The 26,974-nt window shown below is 40.1% G+C and overlaps 1 protein-coding gene across 1 annotated transcript in view; it reads right to left on the bottom strand.

Moving 5' to 3' along the window:
• Positions 1–5,498, bottom strand: part of LOC145996346 (uncharacterized) — a 117,529-nt gene extending 112,031 nt beyond the window's left edge. The window contains exon 1 of the mRNA XM_083132777.1: positions 5,131–5,498. Within this exon, the coding sequence (XP_082988903.1) occupies positions 5,131–5,153 (23 nt within the window). The 5' untranslated portion in view covers positions 5,154–5,498. The remainder of the gene's footprint in view (positions 1–5,130) is intronic.
• Positions 5,499–26,974: the final 21,476 nt, after the last annotated feature.

Here is a 26,974-nt window from a genome sequence, read left to right as displayed (position 1 = left end):
AACATATTTGTCGTATGCGCCGTCAGGCTATATTTACTTATCTTCGGATTCCTGCTGTCTTTTCGAAGCTGCAACGTCTTTGCATACATACTTCCTGGTCAGAAAGCGGATATGACGTCATGCATACGACATCCTCTGTGACAGTTTCACAACCCGCCCCTCTTTCTTTCTCGCTAGGAACTTCTCTAACGGTAATCATGTGATTTGATGTGCTCCCCTCATGATTGTTTTTCAGTTTATAGTTCTCAAGCAGGGAATCGTCAGCATTCGATGCCAGTGTTGCCAACTAATGGTTGCATAATGAAGCGAACAGTACTGTCTCAGAAAATCGTGCAAGGATTTGTCACACTGGATTCACGGCGAAGACGCTACCACTGCGCCATGTGGGAGGCCCTAGATTGACTTGGTTTAACGTACGTGAACCACTAGGCATACATCAATCAAGAAATATCGCAATCGAAATTCACGAAATGGTGACTTCAAATCAACTTTTCGTAATCAAAAATTCGCACACATAAACCAATAATATTCTTCCAAAAACTCTCCAAGATTTACTTTCAATGAAGGGTTTTTCCAATAGTAAGATTTCATCGGTTATGTCAATACTTCCTGTATATAAAACTACCATCACACAGGATTTTCATGATGCCAGAATATCTACCATAGATTTACTTCACTTTTCCTTTGTTGATCGAGTGAGTTTATTTTACTTCGCATTTCTGCCACGTTTGGCTAATCGCGAAGATGAGGATGAGTGATGATATGATGAAACTGAAGAATGGACACTCACAAAGAACACAAATGAATGACCCGTGCGGGATTGGATCCCGGGGCAAGGCACGTATCTAGAAATACACTTCAGAGGGGGTCCGACCAAGTGCTCAATAATAATAATGTTATATTAGTTGAATTAAAATAAAATTAATTTAATATGTAAATTAATTAATATTGTATTGTTAATACATGAATACGTAAAACTATGGTAAAAGAATAGAAGTATAATAGTACGTATTCATTACGTAGCTTACGTGTAGTTAAGATCGCCAAAATCTGTATAAAAACAACTGCCCTGGCAAAGGAAATTAATGTCAAATAGATAAAGAATTGAATATGTATCGAATACCAAGGAAAGGAGTTAGATTCAATTGAGGAAAATATAATATTTCATGCATATGATCATAGGATATTGTGTGCATAAATCTATGAAACTGTCCTTCAAAGCCGTATGATCCCAATTTCTCGCATTCCAATAAGTTCGGCTGTAATAAATAACCATCGATTATGTAACTAATGCAAAAAAAAGTATATTTTCATTATTTAAGTCTTTTGGGGGGCCGGACCCCCCCCCCTAAATACGTCCTTGCCCGGGACCCCTGGTGTTAACCACCTCGTCACGGAGGACGGCTACTTTGGCTTCGCGAGTGTCCCTTCATCAATTTCACATCATCATCATCGTCGCGATTAGCCAAAAGTTGCGGAAAAGTGACGCAACATAACAAAGTCATATCATCATTCATTGTCAGGATTAACTAAAAAGTGTGGCTGTACAGCAACATAAAATCTCACAAATACATTATTAGTACGTATATCGCATGATGGCAACTCCAACTTGTTGAGTTGACTTGAGTGGGTTTGTTGTGTTAAGTCCACTTTATGCACAGTAAGGCTAATCGGGACTGGACCTACAGTTTGATCCGAACCACTTGGGCCTCCACTGGGTATCGAAACGAGACCCCTTGATTACAAGGCGACCACTGCGCCATCGGGGGGGGGCCCACAACTCCAACTTGTCTTTGATGGTTTTGTAGTTAGTACACCCGGGGTTGCATTTTTGCAGATCAACGAGATTAGGAGGCCTCAATTAGTGAGTATGCCAAGTATGAAGAAAATCGGAGAGGGGTACGGTCTTCTTCGGTCGTTCCGAATTTTCCCTTTGTAGGTAAGGTTTAGCATAGCGCGGGGACAAAAGTGGCGAAAAGTGGGGGAGCAACTGTCCCCCGTAATGGCCGCCACTGCTCAGACCCGTCGCGATTGTGGATGAAATACGACGTAAGATAACGAAAGTAGAAATGTACCATCCAAGTTTATTTTAAATGCACTTTATGCTCAGTAGGCAAATCGGGACTCGGCCTACAGCTTAAAGTGCGATCCGAACCACTATATATCGAACTCGAACCCATTGATTTGGAGTTTGCATGTCGCTTATCGTATATGTACTTTTGTTATTTAGCGTCGGCTTCTTTTTGTCATTTTTGGCCAATCGTACCGATGAGCATGACTGATCATTTGATTGATTGATATGCTTTATTTTACTTCGCTTTGGTGCCACTTTTGCGAAGATGGGAGATCCCCCCCCCCCGCATCTCCTTCCTATTTGTATTTTCTTCTTTCTCTCTATTGCTCTTTCTCTTTTCTTACTCTTTCTCTTTAGCTCTTCTTCTTCCCTCTCTCTCGGAAGAGAGAGAGACAATTTGAGGGAAAGGAGGAGAAGACAAAGGTTTTATCCTTGCTTCCACTTCTCATTTCTCTTCCTTTCCCAGGATAGTGTAGAATGCAGGAGCGTATATTCTAAGCTTGTTAGGCTATCTGCAAAGCCTGAAGTCTAGAGAATAAAATACAGGAGAAAAATCGATCAGAAATTGTAAATAATATTATTCATATCAGTGACATGATGATGCTGATTCTGGAGTTGGCAACCTGATTTCTTAGGAGTTGGTAACGTGATTTGTTATGAGTTGGCAACCTGATTTCCTATGAGTTGGTAACGTGATTTGTTATGAGTTGGCAACCTGATTTTCTATGAGTTGGTAACGTGATTTGTTATGAGTTGGCAACCTGATTTCTTATGAGTTGGCAACCTGATTTGTTATGAGTTGGCAACCTGATTTCTTAGGAGTTAGTAAATGTATTTCTATTCATAGCCTAGGACCACGTGACATAGTGAGATAGCCCAGATCCTGGTCTCAGTATACGCCACTGGTAGAATGGTATGGTTGTAAAGAAATAAGGAAGAGATAAAGAAAGAGAGAGAGAACAAGAGATGTAAGGGAGGGAAGGGGGTTACATCTTTCTTCTTCCTCCACAGGAAGGGAGAAGAGAATACTGGAGAGGGGCATCGAATGAGAGAAAGGGAGAGAGAGAGAGTCTCTCTCTCTCTCTCTCTATTACACTCTCTTCTCCTGGGAAAGAAGAAGAAGCAGAGGAAGAAGAAAGGAGAATGGAGCAGAAAAGAGAAGATTGAAAGAAGAAGAAAATGAACTACAAGGGAGAGAGAGAATCCCCATCAGCTCCCTTCCATCTCTTCTCTTTCCGCCTTCTTCTCTTTGTTTCATTTCTTCTTCTTCTTCCCAGGACGAGATACTTCTTCCCTGTTCCCCTATCTCTCCCTTCTCTGTGGGTATATGCCTAATATGACGTGTCGTGGATGCGTGGTGAAATTCAGGTAAGTTTTCCGTATCCTGGAATCTCCAAATTTAAAAGTTTGGGGCTCATTTGGGGGCAGGTGACTCCGGCCAATTTCTAATATGCCTTTAACAGGGACCCTATAGAGAAAGACGAGGAGTCGGAGCGGAGGCGGGGCCGCGGTAGCGGTAGGTCAATTACCCCAGGGCCGGAGCCCGGAATCGGTGGGAAATTTGTACTAAAAAATATCAAACAAAAATAATTTTTAGTTTAAATTTCCCACCGATTCCGGGACGGATAGCCCCAAAAACCATTCTCGGATAGCGCCACGAAACATTACAATTTTCTTCGTAAAACAATGCGAAATAGTTTTTTTTTTAAAAAATGATCAGATGAGCTTTGTTCACGGGTATTTCTTGGGTTCCGAAGGCTGAAACACTGCATAACGAATGAAAATCGACAAAACACAAGCACGACGCGCGATTATGTAGAAAGGTGTACGCGCCATATTGTGTCTCAGGCAGGCGAAAAGACTACTTGTAATGTGAAAAATTGCAATTACTTTCATTAAAAAAAACGTGAATACACCCTAAAGAATTTTCCGCAAAGCAGATAGGTAAGTACAAATGTCAAAAATTGACAAAACGAAGAAATTATAGGTGTCCGGGGAATAGTAGATTTTTACCAATGAGATATAGAGAAAGAAAGAAAAATATCACCCTCGCCGCCCCCCCCCCCCCACGCTCTCTCTCCATCCCTTTCTTCCTGGGCCCTACCCTCACACTCCCCTGAAAGAAAAAGGGTGGAGAGGAAGAGAGAGAGATTGTGGGGAGAGTAATCCAACCCAATTTCTCCTGCCCTCTTTCCTCTCTGTCTCTCGGTGGGCCAAAATGGGAAGGAGAGGACATCTTCCTTTTCTCCTCCCTACCACCCAATCTTCACCTCCTTTCCCCCCCGAGAGAGATTTTTCTTCTTTCTTTCCAAACACTTTATAACTTCTCTCTCTCCCATTTTTCTTTCTCTCGTTCTCTCTCTCTCGGAACCCTATCCACCTGTCCCCTCTCTCATAACACATGATTAAGTTCGGTTACTACATTTTTGTTATGAAGCCATATCGGAAATCTTGACGTTTGGCATGATGGCATATGCGGTAATTGCGCCGCAATAGCGGGTCTTAGGCGATTTGATTGATGTATACAGTTTGAAGAAAGAAAAACGTAAAATTACTTTGTGTTGAGTCAACAGTTACTTCTGAGGCATCAAAATAACTTTTCAATTTAATTTTTCTAAAATTTCTGAAGCTTACTATTGTACCGTAACTTTTTTAAAGTAATACGAGTATTGTATCAATAAAAAATTAATGAAATGCAATAATCGTACTGTTTTGCTTCTTTTAAAACTGACAAGCAATATACTAATTAATATTTGTTTACTTAAGCGAGGAAATTTAACATTTTCAAATCTAAAAGGCCTAGAACTCAGTGTTTTTAAGTTGTTGTTCTTTAATTTCCGGAGGAACGTCTCCGGACCTATTATAAGCTGGGGGATATTCAACACCCTCAGGTACATCATATGCTTCTCCCAGAGTCTGCCCCCCCCCCCCCCCCAAGCAAAAGCTCAAACTCCGCCCATGGAGAGGAAGAAGGGAGAATAGTGAGACAGAGAGATTGAGGACACTCTATCTTCCGGCCTTCCCCAACAAGAAAGAAAATAATTTCTCACACTCACCTCAGAACAATCTGATGCGACATCGAGTCGACATTAAGAACTTGAAAACCACACTGACACTTCGCACTGACACATGCTGTGGAACAGCACTACACGGTTCCCACGTCGACCGTCGTGAAGACGCGGGTACACCACGGTGATCCATCCACATGCGAGAATGCAACAAGTGGGGAAAACATGACTGGTACAGAACAACCAATTCGACACACTCCTTTACAAGCCACAGCGAGGCACTCGCGACTGTAAACACAACGCCACTGCCATGCTCGTCTGACTCACGTCTGAACCACTGCGCGCACCAACAGAACAAACCTTGCAAGTGGTGCTTGTGGGTGGTACTCTTGGTGCTTCCCAATCCCGAACGTGACTGAAGCCGTCGGCAGAAGTTGTGGAGAAAAAAAAAAGCATCGAGAGAGTCGTTCACGGTGGTAAACTTTCCCTCCGTGTTACGTCACGCTTTGTATACAGCTCTAGTGTGTGTCCTTGTCCAATTGTCCGCGTCACTGTGACTCGGCCGATCTGAATCACGTAACCGGACTGGTGGAAGGGGTGCAGCGGGAAGGAGGGTGCGTGTCCGCTTAATGGTTTCATGCGTTACGGAGTACATGCAGAGATTGGCTTGCCTGCAATCGTGTTGCGAAGAGTTTGTATTAATGTTCTCGCAGCTCTGTGAAGAACCGCCTATTTACTCTCTGGAGAGAGTCGTTAAAGAAAGAACTTTACTCCTGCCCTCCGTGGTGCATGCGTCACGTCAACGGTCCTGCAGCAGGGAGCCATATTCCTCGATAATCAACGTGTCGTAAAGGCAGAGCGTGTAGCTCAAAGAACGTGCTTCGGATTTGTTGTGGTTCGAAGATCGGTTCATTTTCGAGAACGGTTCATTACCGTGAACGGTATCGAAGATCGGCAACTTTATTGGTTCATAGTCGTGCGTCAACCATAAGAAACAGTTTCAAATATCCGTTCATTGCCGTGAACGATTCCAAAGATTGGTTCGTTCATGGCTATGAACAGTTTCAAAGCAGTGGCGTATATTGAAGTCAAGACGTACGGGTGCAGTGTTTCCATTGAAAAAAGTAGCCTACTGAAAGTATGTTAGTGTTCAAAGGGGCATCTTCCTCTTTCACGATGTGTGATTAAAAAATTGGAATTGAATTCAGGATTGATTGATTGAAATCAAAAGTTTCACCACTTATATACAGGGTGTATCATAAGTAATACCGCAAACTGGCACAGGTGAAAGTACACGATAATAGAAGCAAAAAAGTCTCAGTAAACATTGGTCCGCAAACGAGCCGTTTTCGAGATAATTGCGAATGTGTGGTTACAAGCGGCCACTGACTTCATTGTTTGTAAACGTCGTCCTAGTTGATAAAATGCTAATGATGTGTGCGAAGCCATCACTGATTGCATTTTGTAAACACCGAGTGCTTTACTTCTTGCGCGTCTCTTTGTTTACAAAACAGAACATTTCCGAGAGGTGGCGTTGTATGGATACAATCAGTACACAGTCTAATCGTACTGTGGGAGTCACGTGGTAGTGAAAATGGAACCTTACAGCAACGAAGAGTAGCTACATTTTACCAACTAGGACGACGTTTACAAACAATGAAGTCAGTGGCGGCTTGTAACCACACATTCGCAATTATCTCGAGAACGGCTCGTTTTCCGCTCCATGTTTACTGAGACTTTTTTGCTTATATTATCGTGTACTTTCAGCTGTGTCAGTTTGAGCTATTACTTATGATACACCCTGTATACCCTGTATCAAGTCTCTGGAGCAAGTCCGGCAGAGCGAAGCAGAACACTCCGCTGGGAAGGATGGTAGCTGCAGTCGATCCCCCTTCCATGCAATCTCGTTCGTTTTACGTGTTCATTGGTGGAGTCGTCTCGCGTCACTGCTTGCGCAGACTTGTTTTTCGTTTGCCTGTTTCAGAGGTAGTTGGACCGTACCTGGTTAAAAGCTAAGCACATATAACGCCAAAACACAGAACAACCGTACAAAGAATTATACTGGCCGTAGATCCAGAAAGTCTCCGGGTTTTGCAGACAGCCTAGAATATATGCTCCTGCTTCAAATACATATTTATTGTTATTAACAGTTCCCTCTAAAGAGGGGCACACAATTATAAACGATTGCAAATGTGGGTTCGTTGTTGTGAACGGCTATAAACATTAATTCATAATCGCAAACAGTTACAAAGATCTGTTCATATGCATGAACTGTTCCTCTGAACGGTTCACTCTAGTGAACGGCTCCAAAGATCAGGTGGTGATGAACGATTCTCATGTTTGGCAATTCCTAAAAGATTCTAATTGTGATAAATATTCAGGTGTGCACAAAATGTTTTTACTACTGGTCTTGCCTAGCAGAAGTATGTAGCGTAACGCTATAAAAAGCAGGGAATCCTAGGTTCGATTCGCGCCAATTTCTACAAGATTCCAAACTCTTCGCCATAATGCCAACCAATGTGTCGAAGAATTGGAAAATGGCAACGTATGGTTTCCGGCCCCGAAGTCGCGTAAGCTGTCCAACCACCTGGAACGGTGGGAAAACTTTGGCCAGCTGACGCAATGAATGAACACGCGAGCCACGGAAGGGGAATAATTACAGTCTCTCACCTTTGAGAAAATGGAGTCAATTTTCAACAGTAAAACTTGGAGATTTTTACATTTCCCATTACATCTTACTGGTCTTACGATTTGATGTAAATAGAAATTGTGTTTTATTATTATTTAGCTTCGTTTTTATTTAACTACTGGCTATTCGCGATGGTTCATGGTGCGTCAGCACTTAAGCTATCTGCTCCCGTCATCACACACAAGCCCCGGTAACAATTCCTTATCGCCAACCTCCATGGCCGAGTAGTTATCACAGGGCGCTACGGCGCTAGGGGTCCTGGGATCTAATCCCGGCCTGGGCATGGGTGCTTGTGAGTATCCCTTCATCAATTTCATCATATCATCACTCATCCTCATCGTCGCGATTAACCAAAAAGGGCACAAAAGTAAAGTAAAACAAAAAAAAAAAAATCTCCCTCGAATGGTGGAGTTGCAACTCTGCAGACTTGTAATCAAAGAGCCGCGGGTTCGAACCCTGAAGGGGGTACATTGCACAGTGGCTCCGATCCCAAGTAGACCAAAAGAACATGTTATGTTCACGTTGACCTTTAAAATGTATTATAAGTTGGCGCTACTGCATGTCAAACAGAGTTCTCTGCTTTAACATATAAAGTAAACATAATGCGCCGAAGTTCTTTCTTGGACATTCTGTACATCAGTGAGAATGGTTAGAAACTAATACAAGGCTATATCAAGGAAAGTTTGAGTCTTTAAGTCCACTTTATGCACAGATAGGCTAATCGGGATTAGGCCTACAGTTGAAAATGAATTCGAACCACAACGTGCTCCCACCGGGTTTTGTAAACTTACTTCAAAAAAATTTCCCCGGAGGAGGGGCAACAACCCTAAAATTATGTCGTAGCAAAAGATTTATTTTTTCCTTGTTTAATTTATGTACATGTTCGTTTGACCCAATGTTATTCGTTCATTGCAGTACCGGTTTTTGCCTATTCGCACATTCGCACGTGCACACCCAAATAAATCTGCAATGCAATTAATTTTTATTATAATTTACTTATTCACTGAACACTATCTCCTCCAAAATATCAAACGGTTGCACGCCCCATCGGCGACCATATCATCGTACGAGCGCCTGCAGACTGGGGTGTGTTCATTTCACACAAGTCGCAGTGTGTTCATTTCCCACGTAAGGGATTGGCGTGTGTAGCTTGCAGTATAATGGGCTTTAGGAACACTGCTAGTGCTGTGTTCACAATGCAACGCTTCTGACGCAAGTCTGAAGTGCACACCCATAGAGTCAGACCACCAGCCGCCACTGGTTCATTGTATAACACGGGCCTGTATGGTCATAGAAGATATATAGTGTTAACACACACTTAGGTATGATATTCGATTACCACTATGCGATCTGGGTGACCCTTTTATTTATTAGAAGAGAAAAATTGGTTAGATGAAGACACACACTGCCTTTCACACAAGAAGACTGAACACCTTGAAGAAGCAACCTTGAGGAGAAAAGAGGGGCACATAAATACGACAAAATACGTCGAGTGCTTGGAGGAAATTGTCATTTCCCGTCAAGGGCGAGTGCACAAGAGCTCACTAATTATCGCAGGGCACTTAAGAACAGTTTTTACTCTTTTACTTGTTCGTAATCATGTCGAGTTTTGCCCTGAGCAATCAGGACACAACCCACGATCCGCACACCAAACGCTATCTCATACAGCACACAAATGTCTGAAAGACATCCAGTGAATATCCCTTGGGTATTCGTGTCGTTCTAAATATCCAATAGATATCCAGGAATATCCTTAAACATCCATAGGAGGTTCCCTGGATATACTGTATACTTGAATTGAAGTGTTGTTTTAAGTCCACTTTGTGCACAGAAAGGCTAATCGGGACTGGACTTACAGTTTAAAGTGGGATCCGAACCACTGTGCCTTGCACCTCCGCCGGTATCGAACCCGGGACTCCATACTGTATATTTGTCCACGTAGGTGACATTCAGAAAAGCAGTAGCGTAACTAACACGCTCTGCCTGTACCCCCCCCCCCTCCCCCGCAACTTTAAGATGTGCGCCCCATACTCGTATTAAAAAAAAAACTGTCCACTCTAAAATATTAATTCACTCTTACATTTATATTACGAGGGTCACTATTTATATTTTGAGCCTTGGCAACACTGATTGAAGTTAGGCGCGATTTGACGTTTGCACGGAATCGTCTGGCATTATTGACCATAACGTACTTCAAATGTTTTGTCAATAGCTTCATTTGTGTTGTTTATGTTGCCTTGGAGATTGCGCGACAACAATAAAATGGAATTAACTCGTGAACATTTTCGTGCGATGATTTTTTTACGATTTTCGAAATGGATTATCAAGACAAGAGTGCATCGATCAACTTACTTCCACATTTGGCGATGAAGCCCCATCTTTTGCCACTGTGAAACGCTGGTATAACGAATTTAATCGTGGCCGCCATTCGCTCACCAACGAGATTCGCGAAGGTCGTCCAAAATCAGTTGTTGTTCAAGAAAACATTGATGCTGTGCAAAACCTAATACTGCAAGATCGTCGTGTGACATACTGTGAGATTGAGGCAACCATAGGCATTAGTTCCACCAGCATATATAAAATATTACATGATCATTTAGCTGTGAGAAAGGTATGTTCTCGTTGGATCCCACACAATTTGACAAAAACTCAAAAAGACGCTCGCGTCAATTGGTGCAAACAAATGCTCAATAAATACAATCGTGGTGCTTCAAAAGACGTATAAAAGATTGTAACAGGTGACGAATCATGGATATATGCATATGAGCCGGAACGTAAACAGCAGTCGACTGTATGGGTGTTGTGCTCGAAGCACATCGAAACAAATGGTCGCCTGTTTTTTCGGGAAAACTGGTCATGTGGCAACTGTGCCTTTAGAGGAACGTAGAACGGTCAACTCTGAATGGTACACAACAATTTGTTTGCCAGAGGTCTTCGGTCAAATACGGAAAACAAACAAACGCCGTCGGATCATTCTTCATCAAGACAATGCCAGCTGTCACACATCTCGTCTAACAACCGACTTTATGAACAGTCAAAAAATCCAATTGATGGGTCATCCGCCGTACAGTCCTGATTTGGCACACAATGACTTCTTCTTGTTCCCGAATGTCAAGAATAAATTGCGTGGACAACGATTTTCGTCGGCGGAAGACGCCATTGATGCGTTCAAAAACCATATTATGGAGGTGTCTCAAGAAGATTGGAAAAACTGCTTTGAAAAATGGTTCGAACGAATGCAAAAGTGTATTGACCATAAAGGAGAATACTTCGAAAAACAATAAAGCAGTTTTCAATGCCAAATTCCTGTTTTTTCATTGTTAGGCTCAAAATATAAATAGTGACCCTCGTAGGTATACACAAACATGAAAATGCATCCACGTAATTTGAATGAATGTAAAAACTGGTACGAAAGGTCAGGCAACAAACTGTAAAAAATATATTTATAATTATGTATGAAAATACATGATGTTCAGAAAATTCGCATCTACCTTATACGTTCGTTACATCTTCTGTATGTCCCCTGGGAGTCAATTTCGGAGTTCCGACATTTTCGACACCGTCATTTGTGACACTAAGGCAAAAACTGTTTTTTTCCCGTCATAAGCGACAATGCTTGGATTTTCCCCTACGATTTCTAATTTCTTTACCAGAATTAGCGACAATTGCGTTATGTGCAGCAGCAATAGCGTCTCTGAAGAAAGTATTTCCAGAGGCTCAGATCAGTGGTTGTAATTATCACTTTAACCAATGTTTGTGGCGAAAGGTGCAGGAGTTGGGACTGACAAACGATTACAAGACAGATCCAGACATGCGGCTGTGTATAAGAATGTGCTCCCTGTGGCTGACGTCGATGATGGCTGTGTTTGATGGAAGATGCGCCAAACCACGACATATTGAGAAAATTTTTGCATTATTTCGTTGAACAGTGGATGAACAACTCTGTTTTCGACATTTCCATGTGGAACTGCTCCCAACAGCGGCACAGGACTAAGAATGCAGTCGAGGGATGGAACCATACATTTAATTTAGTGTATTGACGGAAAAGTCAAGTCCTAACGTGTACCAATTAGTGAAGACTTTAAGATTAGAAGCTGTGTACAACGACTACTTATGTGAGAGGAAGGTCTTGAATCTTAAAGGGAAACGTAGACGACGTCAGTACATTACATTAGATGAGAGAATACAAAGAGCATTTGCCGACTATGAAATGCATAGAGATCTTAAGCGCTTTTTGAGGAGAATGGCGTACGTTCAGAAATTAGAATGAAAATAGTAAGATGTTGGTTGAACTACAAGAGAAACGACGCATTCTACATTTCTACATTGACAAGGGATTGCAGTCTGCTCCTATACTGACAAGGGATCTAAAAAATCCCTCATTGACAAAGGATAGATACATCCAGCTTTTAAACACCCAGCTTCCACGATGCCAGTGTGAAGGAAAACTAATAAAGGTTTTAAAAAACACACCAGCTTCCATGATGCTGCCAGTCCTAAGCCTGGATAAAGTGTGACGGGAAGCTATTTACACTTTGTGTCGCATACGACGGTGTCGCAAAAGTCGTGGATTCGTAAATTTCCAGGCTTGACACTGTTGTTATTACATCCAAAATTCTTTTAATGATTTCGCGCCATTTATCCAGACTTTGTTGCAACATTGTTTGAACATCTTTATGATTTTTCCAGGCACTATCTGTCATATATGCATTCAAGTGAATTTGGCACATTTCGTGTTCTTTGATATTTTTTACTTATACCTTTCCAATCATTAATTTTCCTTTTAAAGTGTTTATCGAACCAATAGGCAAACAACCAGCACTTTCACAATAAACAGCGTCTAAAATAGAAGAATAACATAACCAAAATTGTTTTAAACATTTCTCACTCCATTAACAATTAACAACTAAATACAAAGGAAACTTAACAACATAAGGGAGCAGCACAGTTGGGAGTCCATTTTCTTGCCTGTCGTCTACCCTTCGGCGACGTAATCAGTGACTTCAACTATTCAGATAATGAAGGTTTTCTTCTAATCTGGTAATTCACAATCTACATTCCCAGTGATAAATGTTTTCTGTTTGCAACAGTTGTAGGAGCATAAAAATATATGTTTAGTTGAAAATATATTTTAACGCCGAATGGGAAACTATCGGTCTTTCTTAACTGGGCGCAGTAAGTTGCGCGGGGGTTGCGGGAGCGTTATTTACACCACTGCAGAAAAGTATATGTTGTGGACATATCTGTAGCACTTTTACACGTTTAGGACATGAATGTATTTTGTATATTGGATTGATAATAAAAAAAACATTCCATGGATCACTTTTAGATATATTTCGGGACTTGATTCATGTGAATTGGACATTATCCGGATCTTATAATTTGATTGTGGATAAAGATATACAAGTTTATGCTGGAATTGGACCTAATCCAGACATTATCCTGATATTTTTCACATATACTTTGGATACGAAAAGAACATTCCTGGACTGCATTTATACATATCAAAGATCTCGTGCAGACGTGCACACATATGTTTATAAAATGCACTGCTTTATCTGCTGTCTCTCTTCACTCTTTCCCTCACACACACACACACACACACACAAACACACAATATGCACAGACGTCCACCAACACAAGTCTACACATTCCAAAAATGTATTATATTGACACTCAAGTCCATGACACGTAGGCTATGCTGTGACCTTATTCTTCAAGTCCACTTTATGCACAGATAGGCTAATAGGGACTGGACCTACAGTGCCTCCACCACAGGGTATCGCTTAATTATAAGGCGACGACGTTACCACTACGCAATAGAAAAGGCTACACTACCATGTATTCAACAAAAATTTGAAGCAGTTTGAATCCTGCTGTCGAAAAATGATTCACTCCATAATTCTTTGAGTCATTTTGGTTCAAGGGCAATTATGTTTGTATTTCGGTTATTTATCATTTCTTCTGTACTCCACTCGTATTTACGTCATCAGTTCATCACTCGCTCTGACGAGTGGAGTACAGAAGAAATGATAAATAACCGACATACAAACATAATTGCCCTTGAACCAAACTGACTCAAAGAATTATGGAGTGAATCATTTTTCGACAGCAGGAGAGTATTGACATGCCTTTTATCTCTTATCTGTTGAGGATAGTTTTCGTGCATTCACAGATAATGCGATTAAGCATGGATTCCAAGCTAATGACAAAGATAAATTTCTCTTTTAATCGGCGCCAAAAACAGGCGAAAATAAAAATGCTTTGAAAAGTGTAATAGAAATGTTCAGATTCTAATTTTGTGTAAAAAAAAAAAACGTTAGTAAAACATGAAAACTCAACTATATTTCCTTTTTTAAGGAAAAAAAAACACATGATATTGAGACATGTGGTTGCAGGAGACAGTATATACACGGTGTCGCAAAAAAATGTATCCACACTTTAACAGCTGATAACATAATTCTCTGACTTCTTAAGCTTTAACCAATTTGAAATAACGGGTGAAAACACACCGAGCTTTGAACAGAGGTAATTAATCTTGAAGTGTTACTGAGAGTTTGAAAACGAGAAAAGGAAAGTTTGAAAAAGGAAGAGAGAAGGATGATAAAAGAAAAAGGGAAAAGAGAAAGGAAGAGGGAGTCCCCCTCCTCTCTCTCTCTCTCTCTCTCTCTCTCTCTCTCTCTCTCTCTCTCTCTCTCTCTCTCTCTCTCTCCAAGGGAGAAGAAGAGAGACACGGGAATATATTTCTGAGAGAGGGGGGTGGTGGGAGGGAGCTGTAAAAATGATGGAGGGAAGGAGAAAGAATGATTAAATGAAAATAGAGGAAGAGAGAGAGAAAGGGTGAGAAAGAGGGAAAAGAGAGATAGAAGGAGAAAACTTTTTCTCTCTCTGAGAAAGGGGGGAATGGGAGACAATGAACGTCAGAAGAGAAGAGGAGGAAAGAAAGAAGTATAAAATAGAAATAGGAATTAACAGAGAAAGATTGATTGATTGATTTAGTGTTCTAAGTCCACTTTATGCACAGTAAAGCTAATCGGGACTGGACCTACAGTTTAAAGTGAAATCCGAACCACTATGTGCCTCCACCGGATATCGAACCCGGGACCCCTTGAGTACAAGGCAACGGCGCTACCACTGCGCCATCGGGGAGGCCCTTAAGAGAGAAAGAGAGAGACCTCTCTCTTATCAATTCAATGAACTAAAGAAACAGGCAGATTTTACATTTCTTGTGCTTAAAACCTGTTTCAAAACAGTTCGAAACAAATTACAATGGTAGCGTCGACGCCTTGTAATCAAAGTGTCCTGGGTTCGATACCCGTTGGAGGCTCATAGTGGTTCGGATCCCACTTTAAGCTGTAGGTCCAGTCCCGATAGGCTTACTGTGCACAAAGTGGACTTAAAACTCCAACTCAACAACAAACTAGAATGACAGAAATTCCGGACAGAACAAGTTCATTCATCCGTTCTTCCCAAAGACTGTTAGCAATGTATTTGAACAACGCCTAAGGTAGAGACATCTGTTGGTCTGCTGCTAAACTACTAAACAATTATATACAATGCTTCTCGAGGGTGTTTGAGGCGTCTTGTTCTCCACCGTCTTTGGGTGCATGAGAAATGATGACGAGAGGCAGAAAAGAAGGGGGGATAGGGGTGGATAGCGCTGCGCATCACCATGGGGAATCGAAGATGATGTAGCGCCGCTATCTAGTGGCTGTGCTAAAATATTAACAAAGGGAAGGGATGTTCGCGGAACTGCAAGACAGGCCGCACTTTCGAATTTTCACCCATGAATTCAAAACTCACTCATTTATTCATCCATGCTTTCACTGGTGGATGCTGCACAGAAACCTCCCTCCCTTTGGGTCTTTCCTTATTCTTCATTCTCCTTCCATCTCTAAATATTCTCTTCTCTAAATATTGCACTTTCCCTTTCTCCTTTCAATCACTGTTCATCCTTATCACTTTCCATTTCTCTCCTATCGTGTTCTCTCTCTGTCTCTATCTGTAATTCTCTCCTGTTTCCACCTCTCAAACTTAATGTCTCTTCTAGTCATCTCTGTCCAACTATCGTCCGGCTCTTTCTCAAGGACTACACAAGGGGCGGAAATATTTCGATGACAGTAAATACAATTTTGATATTAAATAAAAAACAATGGTATTGCTCATTTTTCTACCTCTTCCCTTATACTCTCTCTTTCTGTCTCTTCCATTTTCCTTCCATCACTAATTATCCCTTCTTCTACTTCAACTTCTTACTATTTCTCCACTTATTCCCCCCCTCTCTCTCTCTCTCAATGTTTCTCCTCCACTCTCTTTCTATCTACTTCTCTATCCCTAACCCTACTCTCTCTCTCTTCACCCGTTCCTCTATCTCTTCTTTAATGTATTTCTGTTTCTTCCCTCATTCTCTCGCTTTCTCTCTAGTTTGTATCTTCCTCTATCTCTAATTCTCTCCTTCCCTCTTCTTCAATTTCTTTCTATGACTCCCCTTGTTCTCTCTTTCTTTTGTCTCTTTCTCTCTCTAATTCTCTCTCCCTCCTTCTCATCCTTCTTCAATTGTTTCCTACCTCTCCCCTTAGTCCCTCTGTTCTGTTCCTCTCTCTCTCTCTCTCTCTCTCTCTCTCTCTCTCTCTCTCTCTCTCTCTCTCTCTCTCTCTCTATCTGCTCATCTCTTCTATTTTGTTTGTCTCGTACTCTCGTGCACGTTAATTATTCCTTTCTCTATTCTTATTTCTTTCTAACTAGGGTAGATAAAACTCATGATCTTTATTTTAAAAAAACATTTTTGATTATTTTTCTTATTTAAATCGATTTTTTTAAAAAAAATACGCTAAAAGTGCTTTGGTTTGTAACACGATACATGTTCAATTGTACATATATGTATTTTAAGGATATGCTTTTTCTAGTAAACGGCCCTCCCTGTAACATATTTGAACAGTTTGATTTAATCCAAATAAAAAAAACATATGTAAATATACATTTTTCTGTTTCTGATACTGTATATATGAACCTACTATGAAAATGTTTGTTGAGTGTGTTAATGAAACTACAGGGTGGCTCAACAAGTTCCTTAACACCCTCAAAACAAGGCAAGGCCATCTTGATGTCCGCCATCTTGAATTCAACTTCAGAATTTTAAATTGGAAGGGGGTGATATGATATATCAAATCAGGCTAGAATTTCACGAGAAATGCAGTGGTGAAGGCGTTTTCGACGTATCTTCAACCAGTAAAAAGGTATGACTGAATTCTTGTACCAATTTGCTCCTTTTCGAGGTGTCAGAAATTAACATTGAAATGTCTTTAGCGCGTTAGTAACTTTCTTCCAGTGAAAATAAACATTCTTGATGTACTCTTTAATTATAACTAAAAATATTTTTTGTAGTCTTTCTGGCAGAATTTTTACAATATTTTTAAATGGTACTTTGCAAAATATCAGCTGGCATGTTAATTTACAGTTTAATGATAATTACACTATTTACTGTTTAATTACGATTAAAACACCATTAAATGTTTACTAGTTCTAATTATCCCAATTCCCCACTCCACACTTTCTCGTCGAAGAAGTACGCATTCTCACCCTTGGTTCGTGCGGTCCGGGTTCAATCCCCATTTGGAGCGCCCGAAATTTCAGTGTTGACCCAGAATAATGAGAACAATTGTAGCTACTTAAAATACTTGAAAGCAGGCTCCAGTGCTTGGCAAGCTTTGTCCCTCAGAATTGGTTTACAATTCCTTCTGGACCAGCATAATTTCCATGTGGCGTGCACACGCAGTTGTCTCTGAAACGGAAAACAAGTTTACGACGCTAATTCATTCGTAAATTGAAATTTATCTTTTACTGCTGTTGTCGCAGTCAAGGATGACAACAGCCGAAAAGTGCAATGTTTGACCTTAAGATATCCTTCCCGTTAAAAATTGTGCGTTATCTTTGTGGCGGTTTCAGCCCATATTATTGCAGCACGGATGTCGCAATAAATCATGTTCCGAAAGGACCACGAACACTCAAGGCCGGTCATCAAATTTCATAATGAGAAACGGCCTGCCATAAAATATAAAGGCATGGAGAAGAAAACTGGGAATTCCTCCATTCTCAAGTAGAAGAGGAAGAGGAATATATTTGGGAAACAGCGAAAAGCGAGGAAGAGCCGAAAATTAAATTTAAAAAAATGGTGATAAGATAGCTTGAGAACGAAGCCGGATAATATACGGTCCACCAGGAAGGAAGGGAGGGGTGTCGTAAATATGGCTGATACGGGAAAACAACGAAAAGGCATAGATTTCTTCAAGCAGTGGGAATTTTTGAGGGTATGCCTCATCGCACTTAACTCAAACACCTTCTCGGTCAAGCGGCGTATTTCGTGGTTAGGTTAGACTTGTTAGTTTTAAACCTATTAGCATAACTACACAACATTTAACCTAAACGAATGCATTTAGCCTGACGTCAGAAGACGAAAGTGGCATAAAAGCGAAGTGAAACAAGCCAAAACAATAAAGAGAAGGGTGATTGGTTCCTTCTGTTCAGTATTATACCCTGTCCCGGGGATCCCTTGAGAAAGCGGAAGAAAGCGAGTCTCTGCGCAAGTAGTGAATCGAGAGACTCCATCAAGAAACGCGTGAAAGGGAACGTGAGTACATGGAGGGGAAAACAAGGCTGCAGCTACCAGCCGTTTTCAGCAGCGCGCACTGCTTTGCTCCGTCCAATCGCTTTCTCCCCTTCTCTACCGTTATGTGCGGCATTGCTGCACAGATCCCTGTCCTGCAATATTTTCACGCATTTTTTTCTTAAAACTAGACCAATAGGAGAAATTATTATGCTCTATCGGTACGACAATGCCATGTCTACCAGTTAAGAAAACATCCTACTTAAACACTGTAAAAACTACAGTAGTCTCGTGGTATTTTTTCTCCTAAATATACATTTACATGAAAGTTCCAAGAGTTTCCTAGTTTTAGGGGTGTAAGGGGTGAACTTCAGACTAGCGAGGTTCTGGCGACTGGCCCCATGGCCAGTATAATTCTGTGTGTTATCCTGTCTTTTTTGTCCCTATGTGTGCTGAGTGCCTCTTTACAGCCTCAGGTTTTAACCAAGGTAAGGATTTTTTTAGTTTTCAGACACGGTTTATTTTGTTATAATAAGGGGCTGGACGCCACATAGTGTGACGGGTGCAAAGTAGCATAAGTGCTGACGCACCCAAAAAAATTTAAATTGAAATTCAAAAAGTTTCCTAGTTTCATTCCTTCGAAACAATATTCTGAAGAAATGTGCTACTAGTGTTTACATATCTAGAAACATTCACACAAGTTTCATTCCTTCGAAACACTATTCTGAAGAAATGTGCTACTAGTGTTTACATATCTAGAAACATTCACACAAGTTTTATTCCTTCGAAACAATATTCTGAAGAAATGTGCTACTAGTGTTTACATATCTAGAAACATTCACACAAGTTTCATTCCTTCGAAACAATATTCTGAAGAAATGTGCTACTAGTGTTTACATATCTAGAAACATTCACACAAGTTTCATTCCTTCGAAACAATATTCTGAAGAAATGTGCTACTAGTGTTTACATATCTAGAAACATTCACACAAGTTTTATTCCTTCGAAACAATATTCTGAAGAAATGTGCTACTAGTGTTTACATATCTAGAAACATTCACACAAGTTTTATTTCTTCGAAACAATATTCTGAAGAAATGTGCTACTAGTGTTTACATATCTAGAAACATTCACACAAGTTTTATTCCTTCGAAACAATATTCTGAAGAAATATGCTACTAGTGTTTACATATCTAGAAACATTCACACAAGTTTTATTCCTTCGAAACAATATTCTGAAGAAATATGCTACTAGTGTTTACATATCTAGAAACATTCACACAAGTTTTATTCCTTCGAAACAATATTCTGAAGAAATGTGCTACTAGTGTTTACATATCTAGAAACATTCACACAAGTTTTATTCCTTCGAAACAATATTCTGAAGAAATGTGCTACTAGTGTTCACACAAGTTTTATTCCTTCGAAACAATATTCGACAGAAATGTGCTACTAGTGTTCACACAAGTTTTATTCCTTCGAAACAATATTCTGAAGAAATGTGCTACTAGTGTTCACACAAGTTTTATTCCTTCGAAACAATATTCGACAGAAATGTGCTACTAGTGTTCACACAAGTTTTATTCCTTCGAAACAATATTCTGAAGAAATGTGCTACTAGTGTTCACACAAGTTTTATTCCTTAGAAACAATATTCTGAAGAAATGTGCTACTAGTGTTTACATATCTAGAAACATTCACACACAAACTCGACACCTCAGTCTCGACCGCAGCAAGCGCCGAAAGACACAACCGCGCCATGTAAAATACCCAGGAACAAATACACATTTCCTTCACTACCCACGTAATGCATTTATGTCCATGTCAGACCGGCTTCTGCATGTCCTGTCCCTTTGTCTTACACACGACAGGCACGCGTTAAGATCACCGAAGCAGACTTCCAAGTAGGAGGAAAAAGGTCGGTCGCTTCCTTGGAACATCCGACGAAGCACCAGGTCAGGATCACCCGCAACAAAGCTTGCATACTGAAGTAGTTGCAACAACAGGACTTCTGGAATGAGTTGGTTGTTGTACTTGCTGGTCACGTCGGATAGGGTGTTCTGGTACAGTGGCCGGACTGACCACATTCTGGCTGCAATGTCAAGGTGCAAAAAATAATTGCCGAGAGGAGTGAATTAAGGGTGACCAACAGCCAAGGAATGTAGTGTTTTTGTACTGCATTCTTCATATTTTGGGGCCGTTCTGAACCTGTTAGTAAGACCAGTGTTGTTAAAGGTTCACGAATTTTAAATAAATTGTTAACCTGTGCTCTGGTTGCGATTATACTCAGAATAAGATCTCTTCTTTTTTGAGGGCTTGTAGCCTCGAAACGAGGCGTCCAACAAACAAAAACATTATTGATATAAGTTAGCTTCCTTACTGACATCTATACGCCGCAAAAGATTATACGGTGACTAGCTGTACATGTTCTTTGTGCTAACATATGAGCATACAAACTATGATAAATATGTTTGTACTAACATCCATTTCGAGTATTTACAATTCGAGACGTGACCGAGAATCAAGTCTCGTCTATTCTCGATGCCTTCAGCCGAGAAGTGTATGTAACGTGTAATAAGGAGATCTTCGGATTTGTTCTAACGAAAAAAAGGCTATCCTAAGATAGAGACTAAATCCGTTTTTTCCAGGAAAAAATACTCGAAATTTGAAGTTTAAATTACATTTTTTTTTAAAAAAATTAATATTTAACTTTGAAGTACAGTTTTTTATATTGTGCACAATTCCTCCCCTTTACTTTTAAGAATATTCCTTGGAAAAATGTTTATAAAGTCTGATCTTACCGCAAGTATTGAAACGTATTTTTGGAAATATCCCAAAGTGAGTCATATAAGTCGTATGCGTTCACAGCATGAAATACGTGGCCATTTCTCTGTGGTGCCATCTGTCGTAAAATATCACCAGAATATCGGGAATTCCCCTCTCTTCTCCGTGAAGGGGGGAAAACTACATTAACTTATCCGTGGCTGAGGAAGCTGTATTTCATGAAGTGACTCGCAGGAGAAATTCACGTCATATGGCGGGATTCGAACCAGCTGCAGCTGAAGCCCAATACCTTGGCACAGGTAGTCGCGTTTCAAAAGCAAAATAGCTACAATGTAGAACTAATGATTATATTATAATCGTGTAAGGCTTGCACGGCGATTATATCCAGAGAGCGTATCGCTTTTGAAACTTCCACGAGAGACCGCTTCCAGTGTGTACGGCCCTAAGTGATGGTCAATTGACATGTTCATGTGTCCTTTTAAGAAAAGTCAAGTTTCAAGAGGGAGAGACAAGAAGCAAGAATGAAGCAATAAAGAAGATAAAACAACAAAAGAAAGAGGAAGAGAAAAGAAGCAAGAATGAAGCAATAAAGAAGATAAAGCAACAAAAGGAAGAGGAAGAGAAAATGAAGCGAGAGACATAAAGAGTAGACACAAGAGAAATAAGCAAACAAAACTAAAAGAGAGAGAGATAAATTGAGAACAGAAAAAAGAGAAAATGAAAAATAAAGAACACAAAGAAAAATAAAGATTGCACAGAAAGAGAGAAAAGAAATACAAACAAGACAGAGAAGAGAGAGAAACGTTGTGAGATGAAAGAAGCGAGAGAAAGAAAGAAAAATATAAAGAAAATAACATCAACAGACAGAGTATAAAAGATCCATTATGATAAAAGGAGAGTAAGGAAAGAAAAGAAAAAGAGAACAAGGAAGGGAAAACATAAAAAGAAATGATCGAGAAGAGAGAAAACCAGAACGGAGTTAGAAATAAACAGCAAATAATACATTCATTTTTTTCCTTTTTCCAAAGTGGAAGAGGGTCTCACCTATGTAAAGATATAAACTTATTTATATCATTGCAAACGGCTTACCCTTTCCTGCAAGAATATGACTCAATTCAACCTCTGTGGATATGGACACTTACCTGTAAGAGAGAAGAAAGAAACAATTAAATTAAAAAGTGATGTGGTTAACGATCATGAAAGTTAATTAAACAGACTATGTATGCAGTATATCTTTTTCACAATTTATAATACGTGTATAAAATGAATATTTATCATATTATTTACCGGGTGTATTTGTACGCGTACAGTAAACGGTGGTGATGACTAGGGAAAGGATTTTGAGGTGCAGCACCTTTCCAAAAAAATAGCTGTTTTCATATCTATCGTTTGAGATATAAGAATTACCTATATTTTAGGACATGAAATCTTGTAAAATGAACACACTTTGTTGCACGCTTCAGCACATTTTCCCTTCCTTTTCTTTCATGCTTTGTTAAAAAATTGGACAGAAAAATAAATGTTTTTTCACTCTTATTGAGCAGCTACATAAAACCATATAGTCTCATTTTGTAGAGCAGGACGAGAGCTACAAAATGGTATAATATGATCATTGCAGCCCCAATAGTTCTCAAGATAATGTAGCAAAACCCTAGAGAGAAAACACAAAACTTCAACAAAACCTATTCGGCAGAACCAGTTCTCTACGCGGTCCGCGCGCATTATATACAGAAGGCGCAGATAAAGAGAGCATTGAATAAAGGCATTTTATCAGCACCTTTTCTCGCACCTTTTTGAAGACATTTTCAGAATCTTCTTTTTCCCTTTCCCGACCATAATTCAACTTAGAATACTTTCCCTAATGATGACGAATTCATAGCTCATACAGAAAGTGTACAGGGCGACATCCGTCATGAAATAATTATGTTGCAATATGGTGTTACACAAACAGAGGCGTCGACGCATACGTCCCCGATGTTGTGGTGGTAATGCTGTCGCCTTGTAGTCAAAGGGTCCCTGGTTCGATCTCCGGTGGACGTGCATAGTGGTTCGGATCCTTCATTAAACCAAGGTTGTTAAAAGTCCAGGAATTTTAAATGAATTCAATTCCGGTCCAGGAGAGAAAATCAGCAAACGTAAATGGGTTCTGGACCGTAAAGAACTTTTTTATCTGTAAAGTATTTAAATTCGGTCCAGGAACCTTTTTACCCCATCAATTTAAATTCGGTCCAGGAACCTTTATTCCAGAAAGAATTTCAATTCGGTCCGGGAACCTTTATTCCAGAAAGAATTTCAATTCGGTCCGGGAACCTTTTTTCCAGAATGAATTTCAATTCGGTCCGGGAACCTTTTTTCCAGAAAGAATTTCAATTCGGTCCGGGAACCTTTTTTCCAGAATGAATTTCAATTCGGTCCGGGAACCTTTTTTCCAGAATGAATTTCAATTCGGTCCAGGAACCTTTATTCCAGAAAGAATTTCAATTCGGTCCGGGAACCTTTTTTCCAGAATGAATTTCAATTCGGTCCGGGAACCTTTTTTCCAGAATGAATTTCAATTCGGTCCGGGAACCTTTTTTCCAGAAAGAATTTCAATTCGGTCCGGGAACCTTTTTTTCCAGAATGAATTTCAATTCGGTCCGGGAACCTTTTTTCCAGAATGAATTTCAATTCGGTCCGGGAACCTTTTTTCCAGAATGAATTTCAATTCGGTCCGGGAACCTTTTTTCCAGAATGAATTTCAATTCGGTCCGGGAACCTTTTTTCCAGAATGAATTTCAATTCGGTCCGGGAACCTTTTTTCCAGAATGAATTTCAATTCGGTCCGGGAACCTTTTTTCCAGAAAGAATTTCAATTCGGTCCGGGAACCTTTTTTCCAGAATGAATTTCAATACGGTCCGGGAACCTTTTTTCCAGAAAGAATTTCAATTCGGTCCAGGAACCTTTATTCCAGAATGAATTTCAATTCGGTCCGGGAACCTTTTTTCCAGAAAGAATTTCAATTCGGTCCGGGAACCTTTTTTCCAGAATGAATTTCAATTCGGTCCAGGAACATTTCTTACGCGAGAATTTCAATTGGGTCCAAGAACCTTTTTTCCAGAATGAATTTCAATTCGGTCCGGGAACCTTTTTTCCAGAAAGAATTTCAATTCGGTCCGGGAACCTTTTTTCCAGAATGAATTTCAATTCGGTCCGGGAACCTTTTTTCCAGAAAGAATTTCAATTCGGTCCGGGAACCTTTTTTCCAGAATGAATTTCAATTCGGTCCAGGAACATTTCTTACGCGAGAATTTCAATTCGGTCCAGGAACCTTTTTTCCAGAAAGAATTTCAATTCGGTCCGGGAACCTTTTTTCCAGAATGAATTTCAATTCGGTCCGGGAACCTTTTTCCCAAAATGAATTTCAATTCGGTCCGGGAACCTTTTTTCCAGAATGAATTTCAATTCGGTCCGGGAACCTTTTTTCCAGAAAGAATTTCAATTCGGTCCGGGAACCTTTTTTCCAGAATGAATTTCAATTCGGTCCGGGAAACTTTTTTCCAGAAAGAATTTCAATTCGGTCCAGGAACCTTTATTCCAGAATGAATTTCAATTCGGTCCGGGAACCTTTTTTCCAGAAAGAATTTCAATTCGGTCCGGGAACCTTTTTTCCAGAAAGAATTTCAATTCGGTCCGGCAACCTTTTTTCCAGAATGAATTTCAATTCGGTCCGGGAACCTTTTTTCCAGAAAGAATTTCAATTCGGTCCGGGAACCTTTTTTCCAGAATGAATTTCAATTCGGTCCAGGAACATTTCTTACGCGAGAATTTCAATTCGGTCCAGGAACCTTTTTTCCAGAATGAATTTCAATTCGGTCCGGGAACCTTTTTTCCAGAATGAATTTCAATTCGGTCCGGGAACCTTTTTTCCAGAATGAATTTCAATTCGGTCCGGGAACCTTTTTTCCAGAAAGAATTTCAATTCGGTCCGGGAACCTTTTTTTCAGAATGAATTTCAATTCGGTCCGGGAACCTTTTTTCCAGAATGAATTTCAATTCGGTCCGGGAACCTTTTTTCCAGAATGAATTTCAATTCGGTCCGTTAACTTTTTTTCCAGAATGAATTTCAATTCGGTCCGGGAACCTTTTTTCCAGAATGAATTTCAATTCGGTCCGGGAACCTTTTTTCCAGAATGAATTTCAATTCGGTCCGGGAACCTTTTTTCCAGAATGAATTTCAATTCGGTCCGGGAACCTTTTTTCCAGAATGAATTTCAATTCGGTCCGGGAACCTTTTTTCCAGAAAGAATTTCAATTCGGTCCGGGAACCTTTTTTCCAGAATGAATTTCAATTCGGTCCGGGAACCTTTTTTCCAGAATGAATTTCAATTCGGTCCGGGAACCTTTTTTCCAGAATGAATTTCAATTCGGTCCGGGAACCTTTTTTCCAGAATGAATTTCAATTCGGTCCGGGAACCTTTTTTCCAGAATGAATTTCAATTCGGTCCGGGAACCTTTTTTCCAGAATGAATTTCAATTCGGTCCGGGAACCTTTTTTCCAGAAAGAATTTCAATTCGGTCCGGGAACCTTTTTTCCAGAATGAATTTCAATTCGGTCCGGGAACCTTTTTTCCAGAAAGAATTTCAATTCGGTCCAGGAACCTTTATTCCAGAATGAATTTCAATTCGGTCCGGGAACCTTTTTTCCAGAAAGAATTTCAATTCGGTCCGGGAACCTTTTTTCCAGAATGAATTTCAATTCGGTCCAGGAACCTTTTTTCCAGAATGAATTTCAATTCGGTCCGGGAAACTTTTTTCCAGAAAGAATTTCAATTCGGTCCGGGAACATTTTTTCCAGAATGAATTTCAATTCGGTCCGGGAACCTTTTTTCCAGAAAGAATTTCAATTCGGTCCGGGAACCTTTTTTCCAGAATGAATTTCAATTCGGTCCAGGAACATTTCTTACGCGAGAATTTCAATTCGGTCCAGGAACCTTTTTTCCAGAATGAATTTCAATTCGGTCCGGGAACCTTTTTTCCAGAAAGAATTTCAATTCGGTCCGGGAACCTTTTTTTCCAGAATGAATTTCAATTCGGTCCGGGAACCTTTTTTCCAGAAAGAATTTCAATTCGGTCCGGGAACCTTTTTTTCCAGAATGAATTTCAATTCGGTCCGGGAACCTTTTTTCCAGAATGAATTTCAATTCGGTCCGGGAACCTTTTTTCCAGAAAGAATTTCAATTCGGTCCGGGAACCTTTTTTTCCAGAATGAATTTCAATTCGGTCCGGGAACCTTTTTTCCAGAAAGAATTTCAATTCGGTCCGGGAACCTTTTTTCCAGAATGAATTTCAATTCGGTCCGGGAACCTTTTTTCCAGAAAGAATTTCAATTCGGTCCAGTAACCTTTTCCCCGTATTAATTTAAATACGGTCCAGGAATTTTTTCCCCGTATTAATTTAAATACGGTCCAGGAACCTTTTTTCAATGAAACAATACGCAACTTGGACCGAATTTAAATTGTGCGAGACAAAAGGTTCCTGTCCTGCAGCGGAACCCAATAGAACCCATTAGAATTTAAGGATTCCTGAACCTTTTTTTCAGGATCAATTTAAATACGGTCCAGGAACCTTTTTTCAATGAAACAATACGCAACTTGGACCGAATTTAAATTGTGCGAGAAAAAAGGTTCCTGTCCTGCAGCGGAACCCAATAGAACCCATTAGAATTTAAGGATTCCTGAACCTTTTTTTCAGGATCAATTTAAATACGGTCCAGGAACCTTTTTTCAATGAAACAATACGCAACTTGGACCGAATTTAAATTGTGCGAGAAAAAAGG

This window comes from Lepisma saccharinum, chromosome 12 (assembly GCF_977018435.1).
Source record: "Lepisma saccharinum chromosome 12, izLepSacc3.1, whole genome shotgun sequence".
NCBI classification, from domain to species: Eukaryota; Metazoa; Arthropoda; class Insecta; order Zygentoma; family Lepismatidae; genus Lepisma; species Lepisma saccharinum.
This window is presented reverse-complemented; position numbering and strand designations above follow the sequence as displayed.